The 25,183-nt window shown below is 45.7% G+C and overlaps 10 protein-coding genes across 10 annotated transcripts; 2 read left to right on the top strand and 8 right to left on the bottom strand.

Annotated features, from left to right (window-relative positions):
* Positions 1-214: 214 nt before the first annotated feature.
* On the top strand, positions 215-1,163 carry TREMEDRAFT_61522 (uncharacterized protein; the record flags this gene model as incomplete). Its single annotated transcript, XM_007004009.1, has 2 exons — positions 215-355; positions 846-1,163. The coding sequence occupies 2 exons, from the start codon at positions 215-217 to the stop codon at positions 1,161-1,163; spliced, it is 459 nt and encodes a 152-aa protein (XP_007004071.1).
* A 2,255-nt stretch (positions 1,164-3,418) lies between these two features.
* On the bottom strand, positions 3,419-4,754 carry TREMEDRAFT_61521 (uncharacterized protein; the record flags this gene model as incomplete). The annotated part of the gene is made up of 2 exons (XM_007004008.1): positions 3,419-4,386; positions 4,646-4,754. The coding sequence occupies 2 exons, from the start codon at positions 4,752-4,754 to the stop codon at positions 3,419-3,421; spliced, it is 1,077 nt and encodes a 358-aa protein (XP_007004070.1).
* A 1,707-nt stretch (positions 4,755-6,461) lies between these two features.
* On the bottom strand, positions 6,462-8,098 carry TREMEDRAFT_61520 (uncharacterized protein; the record flags this gene model as incomplete). The annotated part of the gene is made up of 2 exons (XM_007004007.1): positions 6,462-7,879; positions 7,975-8,098. 2 exons carry the CDS (start codon positions 8,096-8,098, stop codon positions 6,462-6,464), a joined length of 1,542 nt encoding a protein of 513 aa, XP_007004069.1.
* Positions 8,099-8,804: 706 nt separating this feature from the next.
* Positions 8,805-11,225, bottom strand: TREMEDRAFT_73615 (uncharacterized protein). Its single transcript, XM_007004264.1, has 5 exons — positions 10,898-11,225; positions 10,421-10,873; positions 9,978-10,245; positions 9,630-9,907; positions 8,805-9,410 (listed from the first exon to the last, which is right to left on the bottom strand). The coding sequence occupies exons 1-5, from the start codon at positions 11,079-11,081 to the stop codon at positions 9,319-9,321; spliced, it is 1,275 nt and encodes a 424-aa protein (XP_007004326.1). The 5' UTR covers positions 11,082-11,225; the 3' UTR covers positions 8,805-9,318.
* Positions 11,226-11,520: 295 nt separating this feature from the next.
* Positions 11,521-12,825, top strand: TREMEDRAFT_23063 (uncharacterized protein; the record flags this gene model as incomplete). Its single annotated transcript, XM_007003751.1, has 6 exons — positions 11,521-11,653; positions 11,712-11,831; positions 11,882-11,990; positions 12,201-12,343; positions 12,467-12,587; positions 12,744-12,825. Coding segments are annotated over 6 exons (708 nt in total), but the record flags the coding sequence as incomplete, so codon positions are not given.
* Positions 12,826-13,292: 467 nt separating this feature from the next.
* On the bottom strand, positions 13,293-13,901 carry TREMEDRAFT_61517 (uncharacterized protein; the record flags this gene model as incomplete). The annotated part of the gene is made up of 3 exons (XM_007004006.1): positions 13,293-13,322; positions 13,454-13,806; positions 13,859-13,901. The coding sequence occupies 3 exons, from the start codon at positions 13,899-13,901 to the stop codon at positions 13,293-13,295; spliced, it is 426 nt and encodes a 141-aa protein (XP_007004068.1).
* Positions 13,902-14,463: 562 nt separating this feature from the next.
* On the bottom strand, positions 14,464-15,824 carry TREMEDRAFT_61516 (uncharacterized protein; the record flags this gene model as incomplete). Its single annotated transcript, XM_007004005.1, has 2 exons — positions 14,464-15,665; positions 15,707-15,824. 2 exons carry the CDS (start codon positions 15,822-15,824, stop codon positions 14,464-14,466), a joined length of 1,320 nt encoding a protein of 439 aa, XP_007004067.1.
* Positions 15,825-16,832: 1,008 nt separating this feature from the next.
* Positions 16,833-17,587, bottom strand: TREMEDRAFT_61515 (uncharacterized protein; the record flags this gene model as incomplete). The annotated part of the gene is made up of 2 exons (XM_007004004.1): positions 16,833-17,441; positions 17,486-17,587. The coding sequence occupies 2 exons, from the start codon at positions 17,585-17,587 to the stop codon at positions 16,833-16,835; spliced, it is 711 nt and encodes a 236-aa protein (XP_007004066.1).
* A 632-nt stretch (positions 17,588-18,219) lies between these two features.
* Positions 18,220-19,960, bottom strand: TREMEDRAFT_61514 (uncharacterized protein; the record flags this gene model as incomplete). The annotated part of the gene is made up of 5 exons (XM_007004003.1): positions 18,220-18,878; positions 19,066-19,077; positions 19,591-19,645; positions 19,820-19,912; positions 19,952-19,960. The coding sequence occupies 5 exons, from the start codon at positions 19,958-19,960 to the stop codon at positions 18,220-18,222; spliced, it is 828 nt and encodes a 275-aa protein (XP_007004065.1).
* Positions 19,961-22,267: 2,307 nt separating this feature from the next.
* TREMEDRAFT_61513 (uncharacterized protein) lies at positions 22,268-24,169 on the bottom strand (the record flags this gene model as incomplete). The annotated part of the gene is made up of 5 exons (XM_007004002.1): positions 22,268-22,370; positions 22,523-22,570; positions 22,621-22,694; positions 22,800-22,881; positions 22,971-24,169. 5 exons carry the CDS (start codon positions 24,167-24,169, stop codon positions 22,268-22,270), a joined length of 1,506 nt encoding a protein of 501 aa, XP_007004064.1.
* Between the last annotated feature and the right edge of the window lie 1,014 nt (positions 24,170-25,183).

The following is a 25,183-nucleotide window of genomic DNA, read 5'->3' as shown; positions in this document are numbered from 1 at the left end:
AGCTATCTGTCAGGATCACGGTGTAAGGACCAGACGTTGGAATAGTCTGCGTCGATGAGCTGTGACAATGAGGCCTTGTAGGGAACAAACCTAGTGATTTAGTTTATCGAAGAGATCTTTTGTATGTCAAATGATATAACTAGGAAAACACAAAATACATTTGACAAGACATTGCTGAGAAAAGACTACGTCTATATACTAAAAAGAGAGCGGGATGATACCGATAAAAGCATGCGTAGTTTGGAATGAAGTCGAGGTAGAATGGCAGAGGAAGAGCGATGATAGTTACCGAGAAGGAGATGTAAAAAAGGGTAGAGGTGTCGAAAGATTGGTACTAGGCGTAGTAGCAAACGGAGTAAGCCCGCAAGCGGGAATGGAGACGGGGACGGGAATAGGAAAAAGAGTACGACTACTAGGTAAGGTACCCGTGATTACCTGATCCTGACACACGGGTACCAGTAGACGGGTTCCTCAAGAGTCGTACGCGCAAGTCGTACTCCACCTACGCGTTCCCGTCCCCGCCTCACTAATCCCGCTACGGCGTCCTCCGTTCTCCTTTTACACCTAGTCACTATTTTATTACTTCGCTATACTTTTTCTTCATCTCCGTGTCCCTCATCTATCTCCGTCTTCCTTTGCTTTTCTACCTCATATCATTTCCCATCTTTACTCCGTAGATTTCTGTATCACTCCGCTCCCTTTTTAGTATATAGAAACAGCCCTTTTTTGTAGATGTCTTGTTGAATGTATTTTCTCGTCACTTAGCAAATCTTTTGCCACTTGATCTCATTGACTTATAGTCTCTTTGATCCACCACAACACTAGACTATAAACTACATCACTAGGTCTATTCCCTACGAGGCCCTATAGCCATAGCTCATAGACGCAGACTATTTTCAACGTCTGGTCCTGACACTATCCCCAAGAAGCGAGATGGTCGTATGATAGCCACAAAAGAAGACAATAACCGAGTGGAAGGCGAGAGTAGAACGAAACGGGTAGTTCTTCCTTTCATTCCTACACGATATGTGACAGTGTATGACCGTACGGCAAGAAGTAAGCGAGGTGATGACCAAGGAGAGAGTGACGACTTTTGGAGCAGAATGTGGTTAAAACATGGATGCCTCCAACCAGAACCAACATTGTACATAGGAAGGAAATGAGCTGAATGAACTGATACCCATGGAAATGTATGATATCTCTGCATCACTGGCTGGACCACTATTGGCACTTGTCAGTGAAGGACGGATGTACTGTACCTATGGTGGCGCAACAGATTACCTATATTAAAGGGTCTAGGAAGGGCCTGAACCTCCCTGCCTGACCGCTCATGTATCTGATGGGTCCTTGAGTTGATTTCCACAACTTACTAAGGCCCAAAACGAGGTGAGTGAGAAGCGCACGGAATACTAGCGACGCTGATGCCTCCTTGAAACCTCTCATATATATGCAGACTTTACGTGAATTGCGTCCTCAGGATGAGCTCCAAGTACAGGTAGTATTCGAAGTGCACAACAAGTACAGTCGGGTCCAAAAAGTCATGCCACGGCTCTTCTTAGTAATTTGGCTGGGAAAATTGGTGTGGGAGATTGAGGTTCACATATCTTTGAGATGTCTGCATGCATGGGGGTCAAATCCTACCAAAATATCTGCAGGATTCTCCTCTACCAGAAATCACAAGTAGCTAAGCATTAACATTGTAGAGTTTTGTCTGGGAAACACGTAGAACATCATACAGTTTGGTCAAAAATCATGGTCTTTGGTCAAAATGGTCGAAAGTGCCCCTTCATAATATGATTGTCACATGTCACTCTCAGTCATACATCCGAACCAAAAGCAGCTTGACAGATCTGGATTGGATAGATGTACAAACTGTCTTATGAATTTAGCCATGCATACCCTAAGCTGAGTGTTGTAAAGCACATCAAAGTTGACTACCATGATTCACCTGCCAAACTACTATGAAAAGCAGTTGCATGACTTTTTGGACCCGACTGTACGATTACGATGATAGTAAAGATTTGCATCAAAGACTGCGGAACAAAATCTTATGACCAATCCTTATCGCAGTTACGTGGCATTACTGATCAACACCTATTCCGGTACGGACCCATTCTCCTTTTCCACCTAGTTGCCAATTTTACACCACATGATACTTTCCCTTCATCTCTGTTTTATCTGCCTTCCTTTGATCTTCTACCTCATATTATTCTCCATCTTTACTCCATAGATTTCAGTATCACTCCGCTTCCATTTCAGTACATAGAAACAGCCTCTCTTTGTGGATGTCTTGTCAAAGGTATTTTCTTGTCACTTAGTAAATCTTTTGCCACTGGGTCTCATCGGCTTATAGCTCCTTCGATCCACTACCTCACTAGACTATCTGGTAGATCACTAGGTCTGGTACCTACAACGCCCTATAGCCACAGCTCATTGACACAGACTATTTTCAACCTCTGGTCCTGACACTTTCTAACCAACAATCTAGTAGTGGAGAAATAACCCTTTTATCAAACAGGTGAAGCTATCTCACACCGGAAACAAGCAGGGTTTATATCTTCTAAGCAATCCTGAGTGTCTAGACAATCTTCAATGGCGGGAAGATGTCATGAATGCAGCAAGGGACCTGTATCATAACGTCCTCACTAAAAGCGACGGAGATAGGTGATACGCCCATGTGTCCTCTTAATGCGGTAAACGCCGCCTAACCTATCATAACTACCTAGATTCTTCCTGTTGTCTCCTCATCACTCTCAAATAGTGCTGAGCGAACAACAGGTGAACGGAACATCCGATTCCGTCGAAAAGGACCAATACTTGACATCTGCCTGGTACATGACAAGTCCCCTCATAAGGGGTAATCTGTTTGCTGATAATTAGATGGTAATACATGTCAAGGATGATCGCTAGATAGCCGTGCGCATAAATCTGGTTACTCTTAGCTATGATAAAAGCGATGCATGAGTAAGAACTCACCTGGTTACTCTTAGCTATGATAAAAGCGATAAAGAGCAACCAGGAGAGATGGCTAGAGGTATAGGGAGTGACGGAACGTAATCTATCAGTCTGACGTGGAATTTCACAATACAGAGGGGGAAGAGAGCATGCATCAATTCTACATGTCTCTATACTTATCACAACCCACTCACACGCAGTAAACCAGAGACGATCGAATAGAGTTCAGAGGATAAGTTGAACGGAGAAATATTCGACGGAAGGGGTAATTATCCAACGGCGGTTCGGCCGTCCTGGCCCGATTCGGCTAACATTGATGTCATGAGTACGTGCATCTCGTCCCTTCTGACTCATAGCTAAGTACTAAGAACTTCCAACCCGAACTTAAGGATGAGACTCTCGACATAGTCGAACATATGTACAAAATGTGGCATTTCAGCCAGCAGAGCAAGGCCGTTGACTCTCAGTCTTCTGCCTTATCCTCAGCCTTAATCCTCCAACCTGTTGTGATGACCTCACAAATCTCCTCTGTCAACTTTCGAAGACTCAACACGTCACAGCGGTCAAACGGCTGAGAAATGGAATTACGAGTCATGTTCACCATTCCCCAAGTAGACAACTCAATCCTAGACATGGCTGAACGAACCGCTTTCACCTGAGTCTCGCCGTCTTCAAATCCGAGCTCTGTCAATCTTTCAACACCCCTTCTGCCCCAGTGAAGCCAATCAGCGTAGCTATCAGTGTCTCCGTCATCGAGATCCTCCCCCGTTAGGCCTAAAGCCTCGGGCCGAGGGGAATATCCCTCCAGAGCTTGTTCAATGATTTCTCGCGGTGTTTCCCTGTTAATGCTACCTTCGATTGTCTTCATGGCCGTGGAAACGGCGTCAAGTTTTCGACCACTGAGTTCCTTGATATCTTTCCTGAAGACTTGGATTGGTCCAGTATGAATGGAATTGGTAGCTTTCGTGATTGTCGAATATGCTTTTGCTAGGAAACTCAAGAACATTTGGTCCCCATTGACCTCAGTAGCTTCCGAGCTAGCATCGATTTCCGAGTCAGACCCATGTTTGGATTCAACCGTAGTCGATGCGGTACAGTCTACTCTGGTGTCATGGGCAGTATCATAATTGTCATGAATCTTAGATAGCAACAAATTTCCCAAGTTCTGTGACAATTCGTGGATGAAGACTTCACCTATTCCACAACCAGTTTTGTTGTCGAGAGCATCACAGTCTTCCTCACCGTGGGCGTGGGCATGATAGGAGAAGGCCTTATCAGCAGCACCAGAAGCGTATTTGTCTAAAGTGCTGATTAAGTTTGATCTAGCAGATTGATAAACATTTGCCAGTTCTGTTCCGAGGGATGAGTTGTTGGCAAAGAGAGTCTCATCCGCTAAGAATGATTTGGCTTGGGAGAGATAATTGTGAAACTCTGTATAAGATCAGTTTTTGTCATGATGGAGATGATCACGGATCATTCAAGTCTCACAAGGGAGATGAAGTAGACTCTGTCATTGACCAGGATGATTCGTGAGTGCTGGAGAAAGAGCTTGAAGGAAAAAGTGAAGATTACAATCATGTTTGTATTACAATCAGGTTTGTATTACAATCATGTTTGTATTCCATTCTTGCTCTCTTGTCAAGGAAAAAAAGGGTAGAGAGTGTATACAGGTGACTAGATCAAGACTCACTCTCACGCTTCCCATCAAGGTCAACAGTCCGACCGTGGGATAAACACCATTGAGTCACTTCTGATGGACTCAGACTTTGGGCTGTGGTCATGCTCTGAATGTCCGACATGGTAAGATGGTTGTTATCTTCAAGATATTCAATATAATTGATGAGAGTATCACAGATGATCAGGGCAGATATTTATGTGAGAGTTGAGTGTGAAGCCACTGTCTTTGGATTGGTGTGTTGTTATATGTAAGACTTGAGTATTGACGAATCAGTTGTCGGAAAAAGAAATCAATAGTTCAATTGTTGGAGGTGATAATGAGAAAAGTAAGAAATGAAAGACAAAGATCAGATCAGGTGGGGGATGTCTTGATATATGTCAAATGATGAAAAAAGTCGTGAAGGTACTCCATACAATATGGCATGAAGATGACATATGATGTTGAAATGTCAAAATGTCAAATGTCAAAATGTCAAATGTCAAAACGGATAACACCTTTCATTCTGGAATTTGAGACATGAGATCAAACGTGTAAGACTGACAGACTTGACACTGCTTGGTTGGAGCTTTATGTAGAAAGGAAGAGTGTATCATCAGGGGGGGTGGGGAGTGTGATTGATGAAACCGCATGACTCACATACAAAGGTATGGAGTATCACAAAATATTATGCAATAGTGTGCAAAAGAAATCCACTATCTCCCCCTCTGTCACTTTCATCCAGTTAACCTTTTCTTTGAAGTTTGTTGAAAAGACTAGGGTTTACCGCATGTGAATCATGATGAGTGTAGAGGCATGCAGAATTGATGCAAGCTCTTTTCTCTTCTGATCATGTGGACGGCCACAAAAGAGCTCCATAAGCAAAATGAAGATGATTGTGAATGGATTGGTAAAGCACAAACAAGATGTCAACCGTGGAGGAGACCATTGTTCAATTGTCACCTATACCTTCAATAGTGGCCAGATACTCCGGGTACTAGAAATTGTGACAAGCGCAGGAAATGGGTGACTTAGAGGTGTGATTGAATGTCTATGATATTCTGAGCAATTGAAGACTTAGTCACCAGATACTGCCGATCAGTGGTACCACTTGTCCGGGGCAGGATAAGTGTTCAATCCGAAGATCTCACCTTTCACCTTTCACCTTTAACCGATGTGAAAGACGATTCCGGCTTTCTTGGAAAGGAATACGGTATCGTACAGAAATGTAAGCTCAATCAACGAAACAAAGTAGAAGACATGGCAAGTCCCAAATCAATTATAACGTGTAGACCTGAGGAATAGGCCCACAAAACGCACGGAACCTCCGGCCGAGTTTGCTGATGAGATAAGAAGCTCGATACAGATGCCGCCTCAATGATACTTACTGCATTTATGTGTTTTCCATACCCTAGAAGTACAGTGAGATTCCGGAAGCCATCAAGTACGGTTCAGACAACAATAAAACCGAAGGCTGAAGCTAGTAGAAGGAAGAACTTTCTAAGCAACAATCTGGCGGTGAAGAAAAAACTCTTTGAGAACAGGCAAAGCTATGTCACACCTAAAACAAGCGGGTTTACAGCTTCCTAAGCCATCCCGAGTGTTTTCTCGACAATCTTCAATGAAAGGACGCCCACTTGCTCATCATATCACGTTAACTATGCTCATATGTTAGTCCAATGTTTACTTGATGTAAGATTCATGCTCAAATGTGTCTGGTCAACTCTTAGCACCATTTCTGTTACATAACCTTGCTTGACTTGTACTCCAATGTCACACAACCTGAGATATCTCCAGTCCCTCCCCTGTGTTTGAACTTTCAAAGGCATAGCTTGTCCGAGATATTGAAAGACTAAAAACCATAGAAAGAATTAAAAGACAGATCTTCCGGACATCTTTCGAGGCCACTCACGAGCATATCTCTACGTGACCGGACCCCCACAATCTCCCTGAGTAAGTCTTGAGAATTCCTACTACTCTCGTCCATTTGGGAACGTAACAAAGAAGAAAACTCGAGCCTGGCTGAAGCCCTCTGAACAGCTGTGATCTGACTGTCCCTTCCGGTGATACCAAGCTGATCCATATGAGGCGAAAAATGCAGCTTTGTCTGGAGATTCCTCCTAACGTATGAGGGTATTCCTTCTCTTAGCACCTGGTCGGTATAGGCTGAATCCACAATTTTCCGGGCTAGTTGGTTCAGAGAACCCTCAGTTACCTCTTTAAGTTGGTCAGCTGGGGCTTTATCACGTAACTTGATGTGCCATGATTGACCTTCTTGTTCCTTGATGAGAGAATAAAAATCTTGAGGTGAGGTGGTATGTGATAACCCAGCTGTTGAATCCAAGACATGGACCATGTTTGCCAGAAGATTGATCAATTTGCTTGAATTCACATTGGAAGTATTATTCTGCCTTTCCACCATGGAGGATTTTTGAGTGGGTGACAACAGATGATTGAGTCTTTCAGTTTGTGTAGTGACAGTCCGTCCTGATGTTGTAAAGGAAAGATTGTTATTTGTACTGATTGCAGAAGGTGACGTTTGGATGAATTCATCAGATGGCGGAGTAGTATGTATTGTGATTGGACCAGTCTTTGGAGTGAATTTGGCAGTATTATCAACCGTCTTCTGTGTGGATTGTTGAGAAAGTGATACAAGTTTTTTCAAATACTCAGCAATCTCGGTCCGGCTAGCAATTGTAGAACGATGACTAATGATTTCAGAAACAGGTTCCTTGGCGGGTTTTTCAGTCGGTGAGGTAGTATTGATACTAATACCACTCCGTCTCGAATTGTTCATGTCCGTTTTGTCTCTTCCTTTTGCAGTAGTAGTTTGTTGGGATTGTGATGTCAGACTCTCAAACATTTTGATCAGAGCTGAAACATTTTGCCCATCATCCTTAGCTTGATCATCATCACTGGTCTCAGATCCCAGCTTTTCAGTTGATTCATCTGATGATGATGAAGTCAGAAGATCTATTGCATCTTCTGTCAATACAGAAGTGACGACATCTTCAGTTATCTCTTTAACAACTTGTTCAATCACACCACAACCAGTATGTTCATCTTGAGCACTGCATCCTGTCTCTTGGTGAATGTATGAAGAGAACAGGGAACGAGTCGAGAGATATATGTTCAATGTTTTGGTAAGATTACTTTGGGCTGAGTGATTCATTTTGTAAGCTTCTCTAAGAGAAGGAGAGGTGGTGGATGGGATTTCACGTGTAGATTTTGTTAGAAGATCTTTTGCTTCAGAGATTTGGTCAAAGAATTCTAAAGATTAGCATAGTCAAATTTATGGTGTATACAATACATGGGGGACTGTCATAGTGGTATGTAAGGGAAGGAAGAACATGATTCATACTTACTCTCTTCATACATAAGACCAGCTAGCTCCTTTGTATAGGGGCAAGTAGTGAGCTTGCTTGCTGTCCATTTATCACTGCTTGATGAAGAAACAGTTTCAGTGAAGGCACTAGCAGGTTCCGACATTGTACAACTTATCTGGTGCTTCAATTAATGACCTTGTTCGGACGTGAGAAGTATGGTAGAGAGGATATTTGTATGTTCTCAGGGTGTTGTGGTGAATATGTTGTGAAGTTATGGAATCAGGAAACGTCAAATGCTGGGAAAGAAGAGGGAAGATGATGATTTTCATGGTTGACTCTCACAGCATTCGTATTTATACATATGAAAACCAGTATTCAACGAATACATTTCAAACAGCACTCTGTAGTGTTGAAAGACGTGTCAGGTCCTTTTGACCTTCACATCAAAGGATCACACCGTACAAAACGTGTGGAAACATGGGAGGCAGGTACGGAGGAATGTGTTTTGGTCCTTGTCCTTGGTTTCCGGTCCGTCGGCCGCCGGACTGAAAATGGAAAGTTGGAACGTGTTACATGTGAACGTGTCACACAGGGACATGAAAGAGGGGATTGGTAGAACCTTTGAAGTCTTGGTTAGGCCCGTGGAAACAACAAGATGACATGAATCACTATCCTCCTCCCCGTGCGTTTCGGGTCGAATGTCCAATAGCTCCTGCCTGGAACATGTTGGGCTGTGCCTTGAACCAGACCGTACCTACTCTATTCGATGTACGTTTTACCGGGGTGACCTTCAACTTGACTTGTCATTTCAAGTTGTGGACTTTATCTCCCTCCCAACCAATCCAGAATTCGGGTCGGGATCATGCAGTATCTGAGGAAAATCATGCATCCACCAATGAATATATATAGTCTTGGGGAACGGGTTTCGTAAATCATCATCACTATCAATCCAACCGAATTATTACACGACTGACACTATGTAAAAGGGTATCTGTATATCCTTTCCGAAGTCTCTATTTGTGTCCGTGTATAATGGGACAATTTATCAATTATGTCTAATGGAGGAGGGGAGAAAACGCATGTTTGGGAGTTGACGATTCTGAGAAACTAGGAAGTCTTCAGAGTGAGATGCGGGATTAGGATCGAGGACAGAGGAGTGAAGAACAGGAGTATATGACAAGTAGCAGGCAACTAGAAGCACGAGCAGTGAGCAGATAATAGCAGGAGAAGAGTCGCAGGGTCGAATGTGAACATGGCGCAAATGTGACTTCCCAATAAAAGAGAGAAAAAGGCGGTGATGACCCGAGGAAGAATGTGATTGTCGGTGGAAGGAAAAGGCAACTGAGAATAGGGATGGAGGGAGGACGAGTGAAAGGATGGAATTTATGACAGAAGGACGTTGGTCGCTATGAGCCATACCCAAGTGATGGCGCCGGAAAGTATGGGTAAAGTGAGGTTGTCATCCAATCCGAGGTCTACGTGAGTGAGCTTCTTCCTCACAGTAAAGCACTACCTCGGATCACGAATCCTCAGTCGAGGACACAATACCAAAACCTGTGATCCTCTCCGGACAAGAAAGGATGCGGTTGAAGTTAGGTGTTATATGAGTGTGCAAGGAAGAGAAACCGTTTCCAGACAAGGAGTGAGATCATGAAAATACGAAAGGCCAGAAAGCGAAGACATGCAGAACTCACCCAAAGCTTCCACAACAGCTCCACCAACTCCTACTACCCCCGCGGTAGCAAACAGTCCCATAACGGATTCCAACACTGCCCATTTACCTCCCGAACCCTTTGCCCAAAAGCCGAGACAGATGAATACACCGGTGATCGTGGCAGCTAAGAAGCCAGCGAGAGATTTCCGTGGCGCAAAAGGGAGGAGTTTGAGACCTGGGAAATGGGCCGGTAATGGTGGAGTATACCGACCCCAAAGACGACCGATGGTAGAAGCTGTTGTATCTGACCACGAGAGACTAGGGATCAGCTTTGATTGATAAGGACATGAGCGTGGGAATCGTGATGCGCGGATGTTCAGGCACTCACGTGAGGATAGAAACTACCGCTACGTCTCTTGGATACAAAGCAAGCACAAATATGACTCCAGCCAGATACCATATCACCCCATTGACCTTTTGTCTCTCACTTTCTCGCATGAGAAACCCAACAGTGAGCTCCCATAGCTCGGCGAATGCTGGATAACGGAACCGAAGGATATCCGCGGTTGATACGCCGACAAGGATGGTGGTGAGGACTGTCAAGAGCGGACGGAGGGTTGGAGGGTTCAGATGATTGAGCAAAAGAGTGAGGAATCCTATCTAGTCAGTATTCCATTCGTTCACACATCGTTCGTATCCTCTGCTCTTGTCCCTTTGTTTTCCCTCTGGTCGTCAAGGCAGCTCGGATCTACACACACATGGCAGGTGACAACGGAGGATACGCGGCCCATGCACTTGGTTGACACGTGTAGATGATCGACAGCGACTCACCTATCGACGAATGTAGAGTCTTTCTGGGAATCTCCCAATCCACCACGTTCTTCGGAGTCACTCCCGGACTAGGTTTTCTCTTTATAGAACTACTCCTTCTCTTCCTCGTTAATGGCCTATCTCCATGTCCCGTCGCAGCACTTGGAGCTGGTGGAGGTGGTTTACTAGTTCCCTCCACGGGTATATCCGGATCATCTTGGACCGTTTCTAAAGTCGGTAGACCATTATAAACACTTCCATCCTCGGAATGTGCGTAAGGACTTTTACTAGATCGCACCGACCCGGAGCGCGCACCCGAGATGATCTTCCGACGTATACTGCCATTCCCATCGAGAGAGAAAGAATCAGAATCGACACTCGTTTCGCGATGATAACGTTTTGGTTCTTCCGAAAGTGGGAGTTTACCATTGGGCTTTGTTGACCTTTGGGAAAGGGTCATTTCGTATTCGTTTTCTGGTATGTTCTCTTTTGACTGACTTGAGCGAGAGCTAGACCTAGGTCCAGTGGTTGAGTGTGGTGCGTGTCTCACGTGGGGACGTTGAGGAGGAGGAGATACAGATGCGGAAAGGGAAGAACGAGATGGTCTAGGAGAAGGAGAGAAATGGTCGCGTGCTGGTGAGAGCCGCACTGCTTGCGGGGCTACTGAAAGGGCTTGAGCCATTGAGATTCGAGATACTTGTCGGTATAGTGTCGACTGTAAAATGACACTATCAACAGAGAGAGAAGACAAAGTGGGAGGTGACTGATATAGGTGATGGTGATGACGAGTTGTATAGCGATGTATGACGAGGTTGAGAGAAAAGCCAAGGCACACGACGTATGGGGAGAGCAAGAGGAAGGGGACGGAACCAAAAACAAAACATCGCGTGGCTTTTCGCCGATAATCCCGGAGGAACAAGTGGCGAGTGGCACTTGGTCTGCCACAAATAGCGGAGAGTGAAGGTATCTCCGTGAAGGATGACGTTCGACTACCAATTCTTCATGCTGAGATTCGAAATCTGAAAGTAGTTATAGATAGAGCCTATGTCACCATGGCCATGACAGCGACGACGGATGCCCTACAAGGATCTCAAGACCAAGCAAGCTCATCCACCTCTCCCCAGTCTTCAACAGCAGCAGCGGCAGTGTACAAACGACTGCATCCTCAACAATACCTTTCTCGATTCCTCGCAAAGGGTTACAGACCGGATGGGAGGAGACTGAACGAGTTCAGAGAAGCGAGTCTCAATACTGGTCAGCTTTTCCACCTGGTCGCAGATATATATCCGTTGTGATCTTCACTCACACTCAGGCTCCATATCCACAGCTGATGGTTCTTCCCTCGTCCGACTCGGCTCAACGACCGTCGTTTGTGGTATAAAAGCAGAGATCGCTGAGCCAACAACTTCCTCACCAGATAAAGGTTATTTAAGTCAGTCTATACCAACTGTCAAGATTGAACCTTTGACACAGCTGACGAAGTAGTACCCAACGTTGACCTACCTGCTTTATGCTCTCCGAGGTACAAACCTGGTCCTCCAAGTGATGAAGCTCAAGTTTTGAGTGTGTGGTTATACGATTTATTGATCTCGTGAGTTCCTTCAACTCTCCGTTGACTCCGTTTCCCACTCGCTTCTCATATCTTTAGCTCCCTACACTTATAGACTACCTCTATTCCTATGCTATGCACTTTCACAATTGTCGATCAGTCGTTGGTACCGCGGAGGGGTCGATATCTAAACTAGGTCCATGTTGAATATGTATATTTGATTTATGGAGATAAAGATCTGCTGACGTAAAGGTCTCACGTTGTTGACCTATCCTCCCTCTGCATAGTCCCCGGTAAAGCCGTATGGGCGCTCTACATCGACGTGGTGTGTATCAACTACGACGGCAATGCTTTCGATGCTACCGTTCTTGCTGTCATGGCAGCCTTGAGGAATAGTTCGTCCAACTCTTTTATCTTCCTCACATTCCTGATATCACTCATTGTCCCAATCCTCTCACATCATACGTGGGTAATGATGGGTTCCAGTCTCTCAGGTAAGATGTCTTCTGATTTCACAGCCAAACTCCATGGGGCCAGATACAACGACGAAACAGGGAAGGTGAACTTGATCAGGGGCGAGAAGTATTCTCTGAAATTAGGGAGAATACCGCTGGCCGCATCGTTCGGTATCTTCAACGAGTAGGTCTTTATTATTTTCTTTCGGTCAAAATTACCATTCTCACTCCCCTTTCCTCGTTGGGAATACTTTGTCTCCGTGCAAATGAACACCTTCGACACTTCCGACGCTTGAAGGATCGTCTCTTATACGTTTGAAGCCTCATCACTGACGTAAAGAACCCACTTACTCCCCGATCCGACCTCCTTCGAATCTCCACATCTATCAACTACAATCAGTATATGTCTAGATGAAAGCAATCGCGCGTGTATGCTCCGGTCGGAGGGTCTCACTACCATCGGTGAGAATAATGGGACGGGGGTGCTATCGACCGCATGGGTGATGGCAGAGAGACGGATAACGGATCTGAGAGATGTGTGGAAGGAATCTTCTTAGGTCTGTCTCATGTCCTGTTTTTGATGTACTCGTACATCATGGGAAATATCATATACTCAGACAACCAGTATTCACTCATCGCATTTCATGCATGATTCCTAGTTCAATTCCTCGTGATGACTTTTAAGAGCACAATGCTCACCTGGTTTTCCCCAGGATGCAAGCATGATCTTCGCCATCATTTGACTTCTGACGGTGGGCTTTGATCCTTAAGAGTGTTAGCCTTGAGCGTGTTGAGGCGACTCTTAAAGCCGTCAACAGCTGTTCGAGTCAAGTCAAACATTCTATTATCAAGATATTCCGTGTGAAGAGTGTTGAGCGTGGTAACGTCATCAACATGACTGGATTTTGACCGATCTGATCTGCCTGTCACTTGTGTGTCAGTGGTTTCATTCCCAGCATTGTAAGCATATGCTGCCTGAAGAGCTGTAATCATATTGTTCCCCACTTCATCCAGGTAACGGAAGACAGGGAAGTCTCTTGGCCAACTGACCACGTTCCCTTGATCATCAAGCCAGGATTCATAGAGTTGCAGATTTAGTTCTATGAATTCCATATGGCGCTCCTTAAGGGACGTAGCTGAGGTCTCCCGCTTGATGTAAATTCCACTTGTCAAGTCAGACAGATCTTGGTGCAGAGTCCCGACAGGGGCTCCGTTTGAGGTATCTGATGCTTCCCTGGTCCATTTATGCAATTTTGACACTGCCTGTTGATACAAATCAGGGTTTGGGCAACCTTGTGGAGTGTTATAAGTAAGTGTCTGGGACTGAGGTTCCTGTTCTCCCTCAAGAGGTCCTTCTGATAAGTGTTTAAAAGACTGCGACAAGGTGGTCAAAGATTGCATCACTGTAACAATCAGTCAAATACGGTAAACATATGTCTCAACCATGACACTCACGTGGAAGTGCTGATTTCCTGACATCGTCATGATAAGTGAACATGTTGTCAAAATTCGGAATTGCCACTGACTTGGAAGGTTTCTTCTCAACTCAACATCTAACAACTTATATAACTTTACCCCTAGCACAGCTCTCATATGTATCTCCCTTCAACCAGAAGTGATGAAAGGAGGAGAATCAAAAGATCAACAAGATGACATCACTCCAGCTTGAAAATCCGGGTGAGATAGGGATGACATCAGAGGAAGGCGTGAGAGGTATTTGAACTCCGCAGGTCTCCCAATAGACCACGGAGTCGGAGTCGTGGTCCACATGAAAATGTTTCGAATGGAGAATCCGAAGCACAGTACATAGAAGAGTGGCCATGATCAGGTAGCAAGTCCGCGATTTTAAATCGTTTAAATTGCTCAGTGTCAACTTTGCTTCAGAGGAATCAATCTGGCTATGATAAGAAGGCCAGCAACATTTGAAAGTTTAATCCAACTCTTCAACTAGTTGCATGATTCCTGTGTTTCTATCTCATTCTTCCCCTTCATTCCATCATTCCGGACCCAGCTGACTCCACTGAGTCATCAGCTCGTCACTTGGGGCACGCTCCAGCGCATCAGCCGGTTGTCCCTTCAGCAAGTAGTAATGCCTGAAATGAATCCTCACTCCAAATTCCCCTAAACCCCGAGCTAGCATCAACATTAGCCGGGACTCTGTCTGAACGCGGACTTGAATCTTCTCTTTCAGGCAGAATCTCAGATGATGATGGCTCCGATGTTTGTTCTTCACTTGAAGTAGCTGTAACTCCAGCCCCTGAAGGCTTAATTCCACTTCCAGGCAGGTTAGGAGAGAGAGCAACTGGTGCACGTGGTTCCGAAGATGTCTCGCTCGGATCAGTAACCCCTACAGGTAGAGACTGATTCCGTGTTGCTTGGCTTCCAGTATCTGTGATTCCAAACCATGGTGTAGACTGGGTCGGCATTTCCTCATGGCTTGAGTTATGGAAGGGAGGTACAGCCGGACCCGGCTGTTGAGCAAAAGTTCTAGGGGATGAGACGGGGTTCACATCTGCGCCAACATCGCTTTCGGGGCCTGTCACAGTAATCGGCGGAACTCCTTCTCGGACCCACTCTGCCACTCTGGAAGTGGGGCTTTCGTTGGACGGATTCAGAGATGAGTTTTCAACAACACCCAGATGTTTGACACACATAATCTCCCTAATACTCTCAATACTTGCCTCCAGAACTATCGTCGTTGCATGCTGCGCTTGGTCACTGTTGATGTTCTCCAGTTGCCCCGAGGCCCGAAAGAGAACATCTTGAAGAATGAGCAGCCACTCCCATTCGTTTCTTGTGCTTAGATATGTCTGCCGATGATACATCCCTTCTAGCTGCTGACGTTGGAGTACTGAATAGATTCCAGGGTTCTCAGTCCCCAAAAGACGCGAGCCATCTGCCCACAGTAAGCAGGTCAGCAATGTCTTGACCAGACTTCCTGTGTGGTGGATCAGCTCCAACTCTCCAGGAGAGATTTGCAACATGTCCTGTGGGGTTTCTCCGCCTGAGTGTCCACTTGTGAACGCTAGAGCATACAAGGTGAGCCCTGAACAGCTGTCAAGCAGACGGTCAATAGTCGGAAACCGGTCTGCCGGAATGGGAGAGCCCAATTGGTCTAAATCGTCTAATGTATGCCCAAGAGGTCCCATACAGCCTTTCAGTCTTTGGAAGGCCCGTTGGGCTAGAGATGCCTCATTGCAAGGACTCATAATGGGTTCCAGAGTATCTAGATCCTGTGAGACAGTCTGGTAGTCTGCATGAGCTGCTAAATCAGCCTAAACACAGTATTTTCTACACACATACCATTACGCTTGCGGAGCTCTGCAAGCTTGAAACATGCTAGGGAAACGACAGGATCTAGCCAAAGCTTTCTGGTCCACTCCTCCGTGCTGGGGATTTGCGTTTCCGTTGGTGTGGTCATTTGTGCCGACACTAGGACTGATATGGATCCAATGGATTATTGTGGTTTAGTGAAGATCAGATATTGTTTATATACCCATAATTGGCGCCTGAGTCCTGCATAGGACGGACCGATGACGACAACATGACAACGTCCGCTCCACTCGAAGGCAAGTGGAGTAGTCTAGACCATTGGTACACGTCATGGAAGCCAGACCGGCCATTCCAGCCAGGTCTCACGCCACGTTCGCGACCCGAAAGGAGGAATCTGCTTGTCCTCTTCAGTGTGTGTATCGTTCCAGATTCATTCCTCTCTACCCTTCCCCTGGCCCATCGTTCCCCCCTACTCCCACTGTCAAATCTGCCCAGCACTGTTAGGTGACGTACGGAAGACGTGACACTTTGAAGCGTCACGGGTATGATCTTGAGCAGCTGAAGAGGTGTGACACTTTGAAGTGTCATGTCACCTAGGGCGGAGATATCCACAACACCACTAATCAAAATTAACTCAGCATTGGATCTGTAGCTCTTGATTATGATTGGAAAGAGACCACAGGAAAAGATTGTATGGATGCATGCATGGGAGGAAGGAAACAGAACTCGGAAATTTAGGTGTTGAAAGAGGCTATTGCGCAACAACCCAATCAGCTGCAACCATGTCCTCTTGTTACAAGGCAGAAAGGGATCATCTCTTCTTAACTGTCCCGTTTTTCAGAGTCTGCAGGATATCTGAGAACATGGCAGGTACTCTTCTGTGGGACACGGATCTTCAGCCGGTCACGGTCATACCCATGACGCTTTGAAGTGTCACGTCTTCCGTATGTCACCTAACATATGTCATGCAAGATATTATGCACTCCAAGGACCAAGGTTCACTCATCTGGTGTATGTTTTCTGGTCCACTTCACTTCACTGATTCCTTGCAAGCATGAATGTCACCCTTTTGTTTTTCAGGTGCTCACATATCACCAACAAATGACTGATATCTTTGGGATCTCCTCAGTATACCCATGTCAAGCCTGAGCAATTTTTAAATGTTTGTATCGGTCCAAGTGCTGTTCAGTTTGTCCCAGTTCGATTCAAAGGTAGCATCCTCAAGATCTTTCCAGGCACACCAACACTGACGAATAGCAGTTGCAATGTCTGTCACATCTTCATCACTTCTCATCACATCATCAATTTCTACCTTGTGACAACCAGTGAAATGTCTTTTGTCAACTGCAGATGAGATAGCCCTGCTCAGGTCTCGCATAGCTTCGAAGATGTCTGATATATCACGTGGCCACATATACTTTACCCTAGCTCTCTGCCAGACTTCCTGCAGTGCCGTACCATACTCCATTAGTTGAATCTGAAACTCCCGTCGCTGCACTCTTGCGTTTTGCCTCTCAGTAGGATCTTCGCTGGCCAATAACTCAAGGTCTTTCAGAAATCCGTTGCCGGAAACCGCATGTTCATCTTGTGAGGCCTCCCGTGTCCACTCTTCCAGACTTATCATCACCTCCTGATACCTCACAGGGTTCTGACAGTCTGGCAGTGACTTATAAGTTATTTCGGGATCATCAAATAAAGGACCAAAATGCTCCTGTTGTTGAAGGATTTCAATCGTGTCATGCAAGACAACTGCCGCTTCCGTAATCTTAAGCATCAGTCAAAAGTACTACGGGTGTACTACATGCTTACTTTTCTCATCCAAGAAGAATCATTTGACAGTGAGGAGAGTGGGTACTCACTCAACGTATCAGGGAGGTCTCCGTCATCTTCAACCTCATAGTCAAAGGTCATTCTCTCCAAGTACGGATTTGCCACTCAATTGTGAGGTCTCTTCCCAACCCAAAGGTGAACTTGAATGACTTTACCTGTGCAACGACTTTCATGTGTATCTCCCTTCAATCAGAAGAGATCAAAGGAGGAGAATGAAAAGAGCAACAAGATGATGTCACTTCATCTCAGAACTCGGGTGAGACCAGAACGTCATCGTAGGCAGTTTCGAAGGCATGAGCGGTATTTGAACTCCGCACGGAGCTCGCTCAGTGGACGACCAAGTGATCGATCCACTTGAAAATGTCTCGACTGGACAGTCCTGACGGCAGTACATGAAAGGAATATTATAAGCATTTAACATATCACCAAGACAGCTCTAGGTTTTCAGGGGACAAGGCCTTGCTACTGGCCAGTGGCTCAACATTCTTTTTAGTTCAGACAGGGGAGAATACATTCTTTGAAGGAAGTAAATAAACGCTTCAACTAATACATCTGCTTACTACGCTAAGGGACTCATCAAATATGACCCCGGGATCCCTGACCTCCTAACATATCCTTTTGTCGCTTAGCATATGTTTTGTCACTTGATCTCAGTAACTTATTGTCTCTTCAATCTACTGCAGTACATTACTAGGTCCATTTCCTACAAGACCCTATAGCCCATAGCTCATTGATGCAGACTCTCTTACATCTGGTTCTGACACTAACACCAGCTCACCAACTTCAACCCTATCCACAGTGTTATCCATGTCTTTGCTGAGCTTCCAGACACAGCTGACCAGCCCTGCTGTCACTGATCGCCCTCTGATTCTCCTCCATGCCGGAGTATGAATCTGGGTGATGGTGCACCAGCACAGATTGGCCCAGGGCAGTGACTCATCACCAGCTTTTGTCTCAAGGAGTACTTCCCCGTTACAATGCTCAAAATGCACACCGAGATTTTGTATCCCATCTGTGCTTGCTATGCTGATGTCTTCTCCCCATTGCAACATTTCCAACACATTGCTGGGGAGCTCATGGAGGTGGCCTTGCCCATTGAGGAAAGCCGAGTAGAGGTCCACACAATGCTGAAGCACCACAGTCGAGTACCATAGAAAAGAGTAATGCGCCAACAGGCTCCTGTCTTGAATGGGCGAACTCAAGTCTCCCCACCACTTGAAAGCATAGTGGTACTGTGCATCCAGAGATGCTGCAAAGATGGTGTCGTTGTACTTCTCCGGGTCCTGACAGCTAGTAGGGGGTATATATCGTCCCTCAAGGTCGTACTCAAACACATTGATCGTTTGTTGGTGCATGTCATGTGATTCAAATACTAAAGGTGTCAGTTAACACCTCAATCAAGCCGCAGGCAAGGGAGACTGACTCCTGTATACCAAGCAACACGTCATGACGCCATACTGGATTATTGGGATGTCTTGACTTTCACTGGTCATTTTGCCATTAGAGTGAAGGATAACGTTCAAAGTGTCATGAATCATCAGCTCTGTTCTTGTGCACACAAGGCAGAAAGTCTGAGTATCAGTCTCTTTATGTTTAGTTCTGCTCTTATGCCTCCAAGGCAAGAGACCTGAACCTTTAGTTAGTTAAGTTATCCTCAGTGAGTCTGCCTGGTATGGCATTAGACCCAAGACTTCAGTTTAGTTAAATTTAAGGCGAACGTATGGTTTACGTCGTCATGCGTTGTTAGCCAATAGAATCGGGCCAGGACGGCCGAACCACCGTTAGATCATTACCCCTTCCGTCAAATATTTCTCCGTTCAACTTATCCTCTGAACTCTATTCGATCGTCTCTGGTTTACTGCGTGTGAGTGGAATGTGATAAGTATAGAGACATGTAGAATTGATGCATGCTCTTTTTCCCCTCTGTATTATCATCTAATAATAACTTAACATGCGTGCTTTTGCATGCGGTCAACAGCGTATTGTACGCATCAGGTCACAAAGACCACACATCTTTCTGATTCATGGTTGAATATACACATGAGATCGAGAATCACGACTCTTTCCTACGCAGGACGACGCACATTCCAGAATGGACTCAGAAATAGATATAAACCCCATATAGTCCTTACATAGTTTCTTTTCTTCAGCAATGTATCTTTTCAATCAACTTAACCTCGTTTGATAAGTCACTCAGTTGGTTCTAACCCAACATCTCAGTCTCCTCAGTATCTAAGGAAGTACTTTGCTACCGCAGTCTACCCGCAGGCGTGACACAAAGCCATTTCACTGTATGATGCCTCAAATACCCACTCCCCCGTTCCATTCCAGACCTATTCTAGTTGATGAACGGAGAGATGCGAGAGGAGTGATATTGAGGTCGGTACGTGTGGAGCTCTTTGCACGCTGCTACGTCATCGCTGATGGAGCCATTGAGAAGCCCACGAGAAGCATGTTGTGTGGTAGATAGATCAAGAGTACTTTCACACGCCAGGCAGCATGTCAGGATCATGGATCATGTTTCCTGGTCTCGTCCCCGCGCCCTACTCCCGTTGCAGATACTTTTCGTTCTTTCGGCTAGCGTATGTAGGGACGGGGCTTCCTCTTTTGGAGTCTCACTCTCGGGGTCTCTTGAGCTGTCAGGACCAGACGTTGAAGATAGTCTGCGTCAATGAGCTATTGTCACAAATGTCGGTTCTTCTTCTCTACTGACCGATGGTGGACAAACCTTGGCTACCTACGTTGTACTAGGGCGTCGATGTCTCCCTGAGACAAGGTACTTGTTGGGGAACTACCGCTAACTACGCCGTAATAATACGTCAAGTGGTAAACAATAAGATGATCGTCGATGAACTGCGGCTAACTTCGCCGTGGTGCGTCAAACTGCTGAGTGGTAGCTCTCCCTAACTCAAAGGTTGTGGCTACTGAATATATCTTTCACTGCTGACAACAATCAAGGATCGCTGAAGAAGTTCAGTGATCTGTAAACTATCTATACTTCTCCTCTCTTCTCATAGAACATCCTTCAACCCCTGCACAGCCTCACGCTCAGTCCTCCTCTTTCAACTTCGCTGTACCTTGGCATATCCCCAATACCCTACTCCACTCACTTCGACTAACTTCGCCTAACTTCCTCTACTCTCCTCTCCCTTGGTTTCCTTCTCCTAACTTCGCCGTAGTTCTCCGTTTGGCAGGGTTGTCGTGACAAATAACCCCGAGGTTCTCGTAACTTCGTCGTAGTTGGTCTCAGTGGTTCAGGTTATGGTGGTTGATGGCGGATAGTGGTTCGGTGATGGTGAAAGGAGGGTCGGTGGTGGTGGCTGTAAGGGATGTTACGACATGGTTCGTGACAGCTACCGTGTCTCACCCCAATATGAAGGAGGGTTATTTAAACAAACAATGGCGTTGTTGGGCTGCTGTTCAGGAAGAGTGTCTCATCTTCAAAAGACACAGGGATTGTTACGGCAAACCTTGACGAAGTTAGGAGTACCTTGTATTGTCGGGTTTGGGAGTGAACAGAAGCTTGATCATGAGGTGCGGCGAAGTAAGCATAAGTGCTGAAGATGAATGTGTGAGAGGGAGAGGATAGGAAGTACTGCGCCGCAGAGCTTTTCTTGCCACGGTAGAAGTGTAATTGCTCATGAGGACGTTTGCAGCTAAGGAGGGAGCGACCGTCACAAACTACATCGTCTACGTCGTGACACCCCAAATATCCTGTCAACAATGACCCTCCTTTGACCATCAAACCCCTATCACACCTCAATTTCTTCACTCTACACGTAATTCAGGACATCTGAGACCAAGTACGGCAAAGTACAGCGGGTACAGCGGGAGAATACGGTGTACGGGCATCTGGAGCATAGGGACGGCGAAGTGCGGCAAAGTTAGGCGGAGTTAGGTGGATTAGGGACAATGGGAGCAGAAGTGCCGGGATGTTAGGCGGGGTTAGTCGAAGGAGGAAAAAGGATGGCCGGGGACTCGGGGAAACGGACAAAGTGCATTGAAGTACGTCTAAGCGCGAGAGTGCTGGACGATCATCTAGGAGGAGTGAAAAATTGATAGCGATAGCTACATTCAAATCGAGATACATCGCCATCAGTGAAAACCCTAGTTAGAGTAACTACGTCGATGTACGCCGTAGTTACACCCCTTTCGACGTCTGCGCCCTCCTGGTTGGGTGAGACATCGAACCCGAACTGTCAAGTTAGCCGAGGTTCGTCGACCGTCGGTCCGTTGAGAGAAGTTATTCGACAGCCGTGACAGTTCCCCACCTATGAATCTCTTATGGAATCTCATTATCAACTTGTCAGTCCAGTCAGATCCAGCCTGACATCTTGCAGTTCTCTCAGTTTCTTAGTACCCTCAGTCCCTTGTCACCCTCTGTCTAGTCCTCAAGCTCTAAGAGCCAGAGACAAGTGACGGGGACGATTCAAAGGAAACGCGTGCGCGAGATTCTTGTCCAACACAGGTTTCCGGATCTCAACATTGCTTCTTAACAAGATCCGTCCGTGATTTTCCATTTATAGAAGAAGGTGAGTCGGACTCGAAAGATATCCTAAGCACAACATGCATATCAAATATGAGAAACTCCTAGACAATCCTTAAATTACAATTTCGCTTTTGGTGTTAGTTTTTGCCATTTTTCAATCACTTCGGTCATATGGTCCGTTCTTCACACTCCTCACGTTTCCTCATCTCCGTACTTGGCTGTATATATCTGGTTGTTTCCAATATCGACTACACACCGAAAGATGATACGATTCACTCGGACTGAGGGGACCCGATGAACTTTGCGCATCGTTCGGCGAGTTTTGCCCAGAAACGCGGATCATCCCTCTTTAAACCATCGTATTCTAGTCGGAGACTGACATCAGCATTCCTGTCTTTGATACAGATTTGGATCATCTCTCTTTTGAAGTAAATCCGTAGTGATAAGAAAACAAAGGCTATAACATTTTGGGCAGAAGGAAGAGAAGAGTGGACGTGGAGCGGAAGAAGCGGATCATAGAAACGCACGGATGGGTAAGACTATTGAGTCTATACTTCTCACGTCTAAAACCGTAACTTGACGTCAACATCAATACCAATATCAAATGACGTCGAGGAAGACTTACTTTGCTAATTGCTTATTGAACGCAGCTCTCTTGATACTCGTCTGACAGTGATGAGGCCAAACATGACGAAGGAACTGATCGTCAATGAGATCCATACGTCAAATTCCACGTATCCCTAGTTCACTTCTTCGACTGCTCAGATATGATACCTCAAAGGTTATAGGAGTGTTAAAACTCACAGCTTTGATATCGGGAATCACGATCACATCCCCCTTTTCATCCCAATGAATATAATCATCCGTTGAAGGGTCATGCAAAGCTCTATCAAGTCAGCATGAACTTCAAATATCTACCACGGAACAAGACGGAAATCTAAAAGAGAGAACAGAAAAGAGAACAAGATGACTTACGCGCAAAGATGAAAATCGAAAGTGGTATGATTGGCTTTTTCATCCCATACCTTATCCAAAATAGATACAGTATATGCATTTCCTACATTTCCTATTCCGTTCCCCCTCTTAGCCGGTTTAGGGCCAGAAGCGCTTGCCTTGTTACGACCAGTTGGAAGTTTTGTCGAACTTTGTCTCATATCAGTCTTGGTGATCTTCCTACGTTTGGCATATCGTATAGACCGAAAAAGCGACGAGAGAGGAATCTCGAAAGAACTATCTGAATCTTCTTCGCTAGATGAGGAAAGAATCTTTGATCGATATGGGAGATAGTTGGAGGAGAGAGGGACAAGTCTCGTATATGTATCTGATTCCAACTCTGTTTCTCCTTCCGCATCGTCCGACCAGACACTATCATCTTGTTCCAAATTAGACACCTGTTGAGTTGTATCGAGAAGGTGAATGGGGTCCGACCTTGACCGATTGTACTCATCTACGGCAACTTCCAGTCTGTTCGGAAGTGCGATATCGTTTGGGGGTTGATACATCGGTAATTCGTATAATGGCGTGTGTTCCGCTGGTATAGCCTCTTCGTGGTCGTCTTGGACAGTAGACGGAATAGGAGGATACATCGCAAAAGCGGAACGATTAGGAGAGACGGGAGGGTTGAAAGGATCTGGAAGATAACCTCCATCGTGGAATGTGTTAGGGGGTGATATCCAGATCGGATTGATGAGAGCTAACGACGAAGCGGGATGATGATGGACTGGGATGTCTGGAAGACGTTGAAGGGTTAAATATTCCCAGTTGTTTTGACTAGGGATCAGGTTCAAGTGCGGGTTGAAAGGATTCTGCGTGGAGGAAGAATTTGGGATGAAATCCAACGAACCGACAGAAGGAACAGGAAGATAGGTCCAGAAAGAAGTCTTGCGAAGAGAAGACGTCGTTGGAGTGTAGCGCCCAAAAGAAAGTACCGGCTGATTGGGTACAAATTGTGGAAGATGTATGGTTTCATGGGAGCTAGATAGAGGTCGGTAAGGAAAAGAAGATGGTTCATCCACACCAAATTGATCCAAGACGAATGAATTGTTTTCTCTCTCTGGGATGGTTCCTTCAGAGAATGGAGTCTGAGCTTGTGATTGTCGGGAATCATTTTTGGGAATCTGATTGATTCCACTGAGAAGCGAGAGGTATTGTCCGTTCGAGGACAGATTATCCATCAAGCCCTTTCGGACAGGATGTACGAGTGTTTATGGGATTGCGATTGTTGACTAAGCGATCCTACGGTATGAAGAGTGTCAAGATGATTTGGGATGACAAACGAAGGACCAAATTGCTTCGACTGGAGAAAGACTAAAGATACGAAAAGGAAACAGTGAATGATTGACGGATAGAGAAAAGAGCTTTTGAAGGAAAGAAGAGAAGAGAAGGGGCGAGATATTTAGAAAAGCTCAGTGGACCATGAGGAGAAGAGAAGAGAAGAGGTCAGTCGTCTCGTTTTAGTACTTTATTCCCAGGGCGAGCCTACGCCTTTTTGCTTGTTTCACGCCCGGTCGGGCAAACTCTTACGGTGCCCCCCCGTTCTCGACCTTCGCTGTTCCGACTCGGGTCTAGAGGGACGAGAAATCATATATGTAGCTCGTCCGGTCATGACCCAACGACCTATCTGGACGGGGCTACGACATGGTCCTCCTGGATCGGCGGTACCTTTGGTCCCTTGTGTAAGATCATCAGCATCATGGTCTTGACCGCCCTCGGATCCGCCCTAGTACGATTTTCTTATCCTCTCTTCTCTTCTCCTTGCGATCTGTACATTCCACATGTTGGTCTCTCTTTCATCGTTGACCTACGGGTGGAGCGCTGGACCGGTGGAATATGGAGCGAATGGATGTGAGAGGTGAAAGATAGCTCAAAGGTACAGAACGCCGGATGAGGGAGGTGACTAGTAAAACATGATGTGGGATAGTCGGACGGAATGAAAGATATCTATAGCGTTGCAGGATTTAAAGTTCGGAGGGTTGGATGCGTGATAGGTACGAGGTTCTCGGCGTCGTTTCCGAACAGAAAAGTTGGTCCAGACTTAGGTCTACTCGTGATGAAGTAGACTGGTATGTAGATGAGAATGAAACCTATCCTTTGGTTCAGCGAGAAATACGACGGATTCGTTTGCTCAAGGTTGAGTCTACCAGATCCGATCCGTGGGGTACCTGGGAATTATCTTCTCTTCGTTCCTG

Source organism: Tremella mesenterica (assembly GCF_000271645.1).
Source record: "Tremella mesenterica DSM 1558 unplaced genomic scaffold TREMEscaffold_4, whole genome shotgun sequence".
NCBI classification, from domain to species: Eukaryota; Fungi; Basidiomycota; class Tremellomycetes; order Tremellales; family Tremellaceae; genus Tremella; species Tremella mesenterica.
This window is presented reverse-complemented; position numbering and strand designations above follow the sequence as displayed.

What these genes read in the sequence shown, in the direction of transcription:
- TREMEDRAFT_73615 (XM_007004264.1), bottom strand. Translation starts at nt 11,081, where the DNA reads ATGGCTCAAGCCCTTTCAGTAGCCCCGCAAGCAGTGCGGCTCTCACCA. An exon ending in GCGGTAGTTTCTATCCTCAC is followed by an intron (nt 9,908 to 9,977) that starts GTGAGTGCCTGA and finishes GCTGATCCCTAG; the next exon opens with TCTCTCGTGGTCAGATACAA. An exon ending in AGCTGTTGTGGAAGCTTTGG is followed by an intron (nt 9,411 to 9,629) that starts GTGAGTTCTGCA and finishes TCACTCACGTAG; the next exon opens with ACCTCGGATTGGATGACAAC.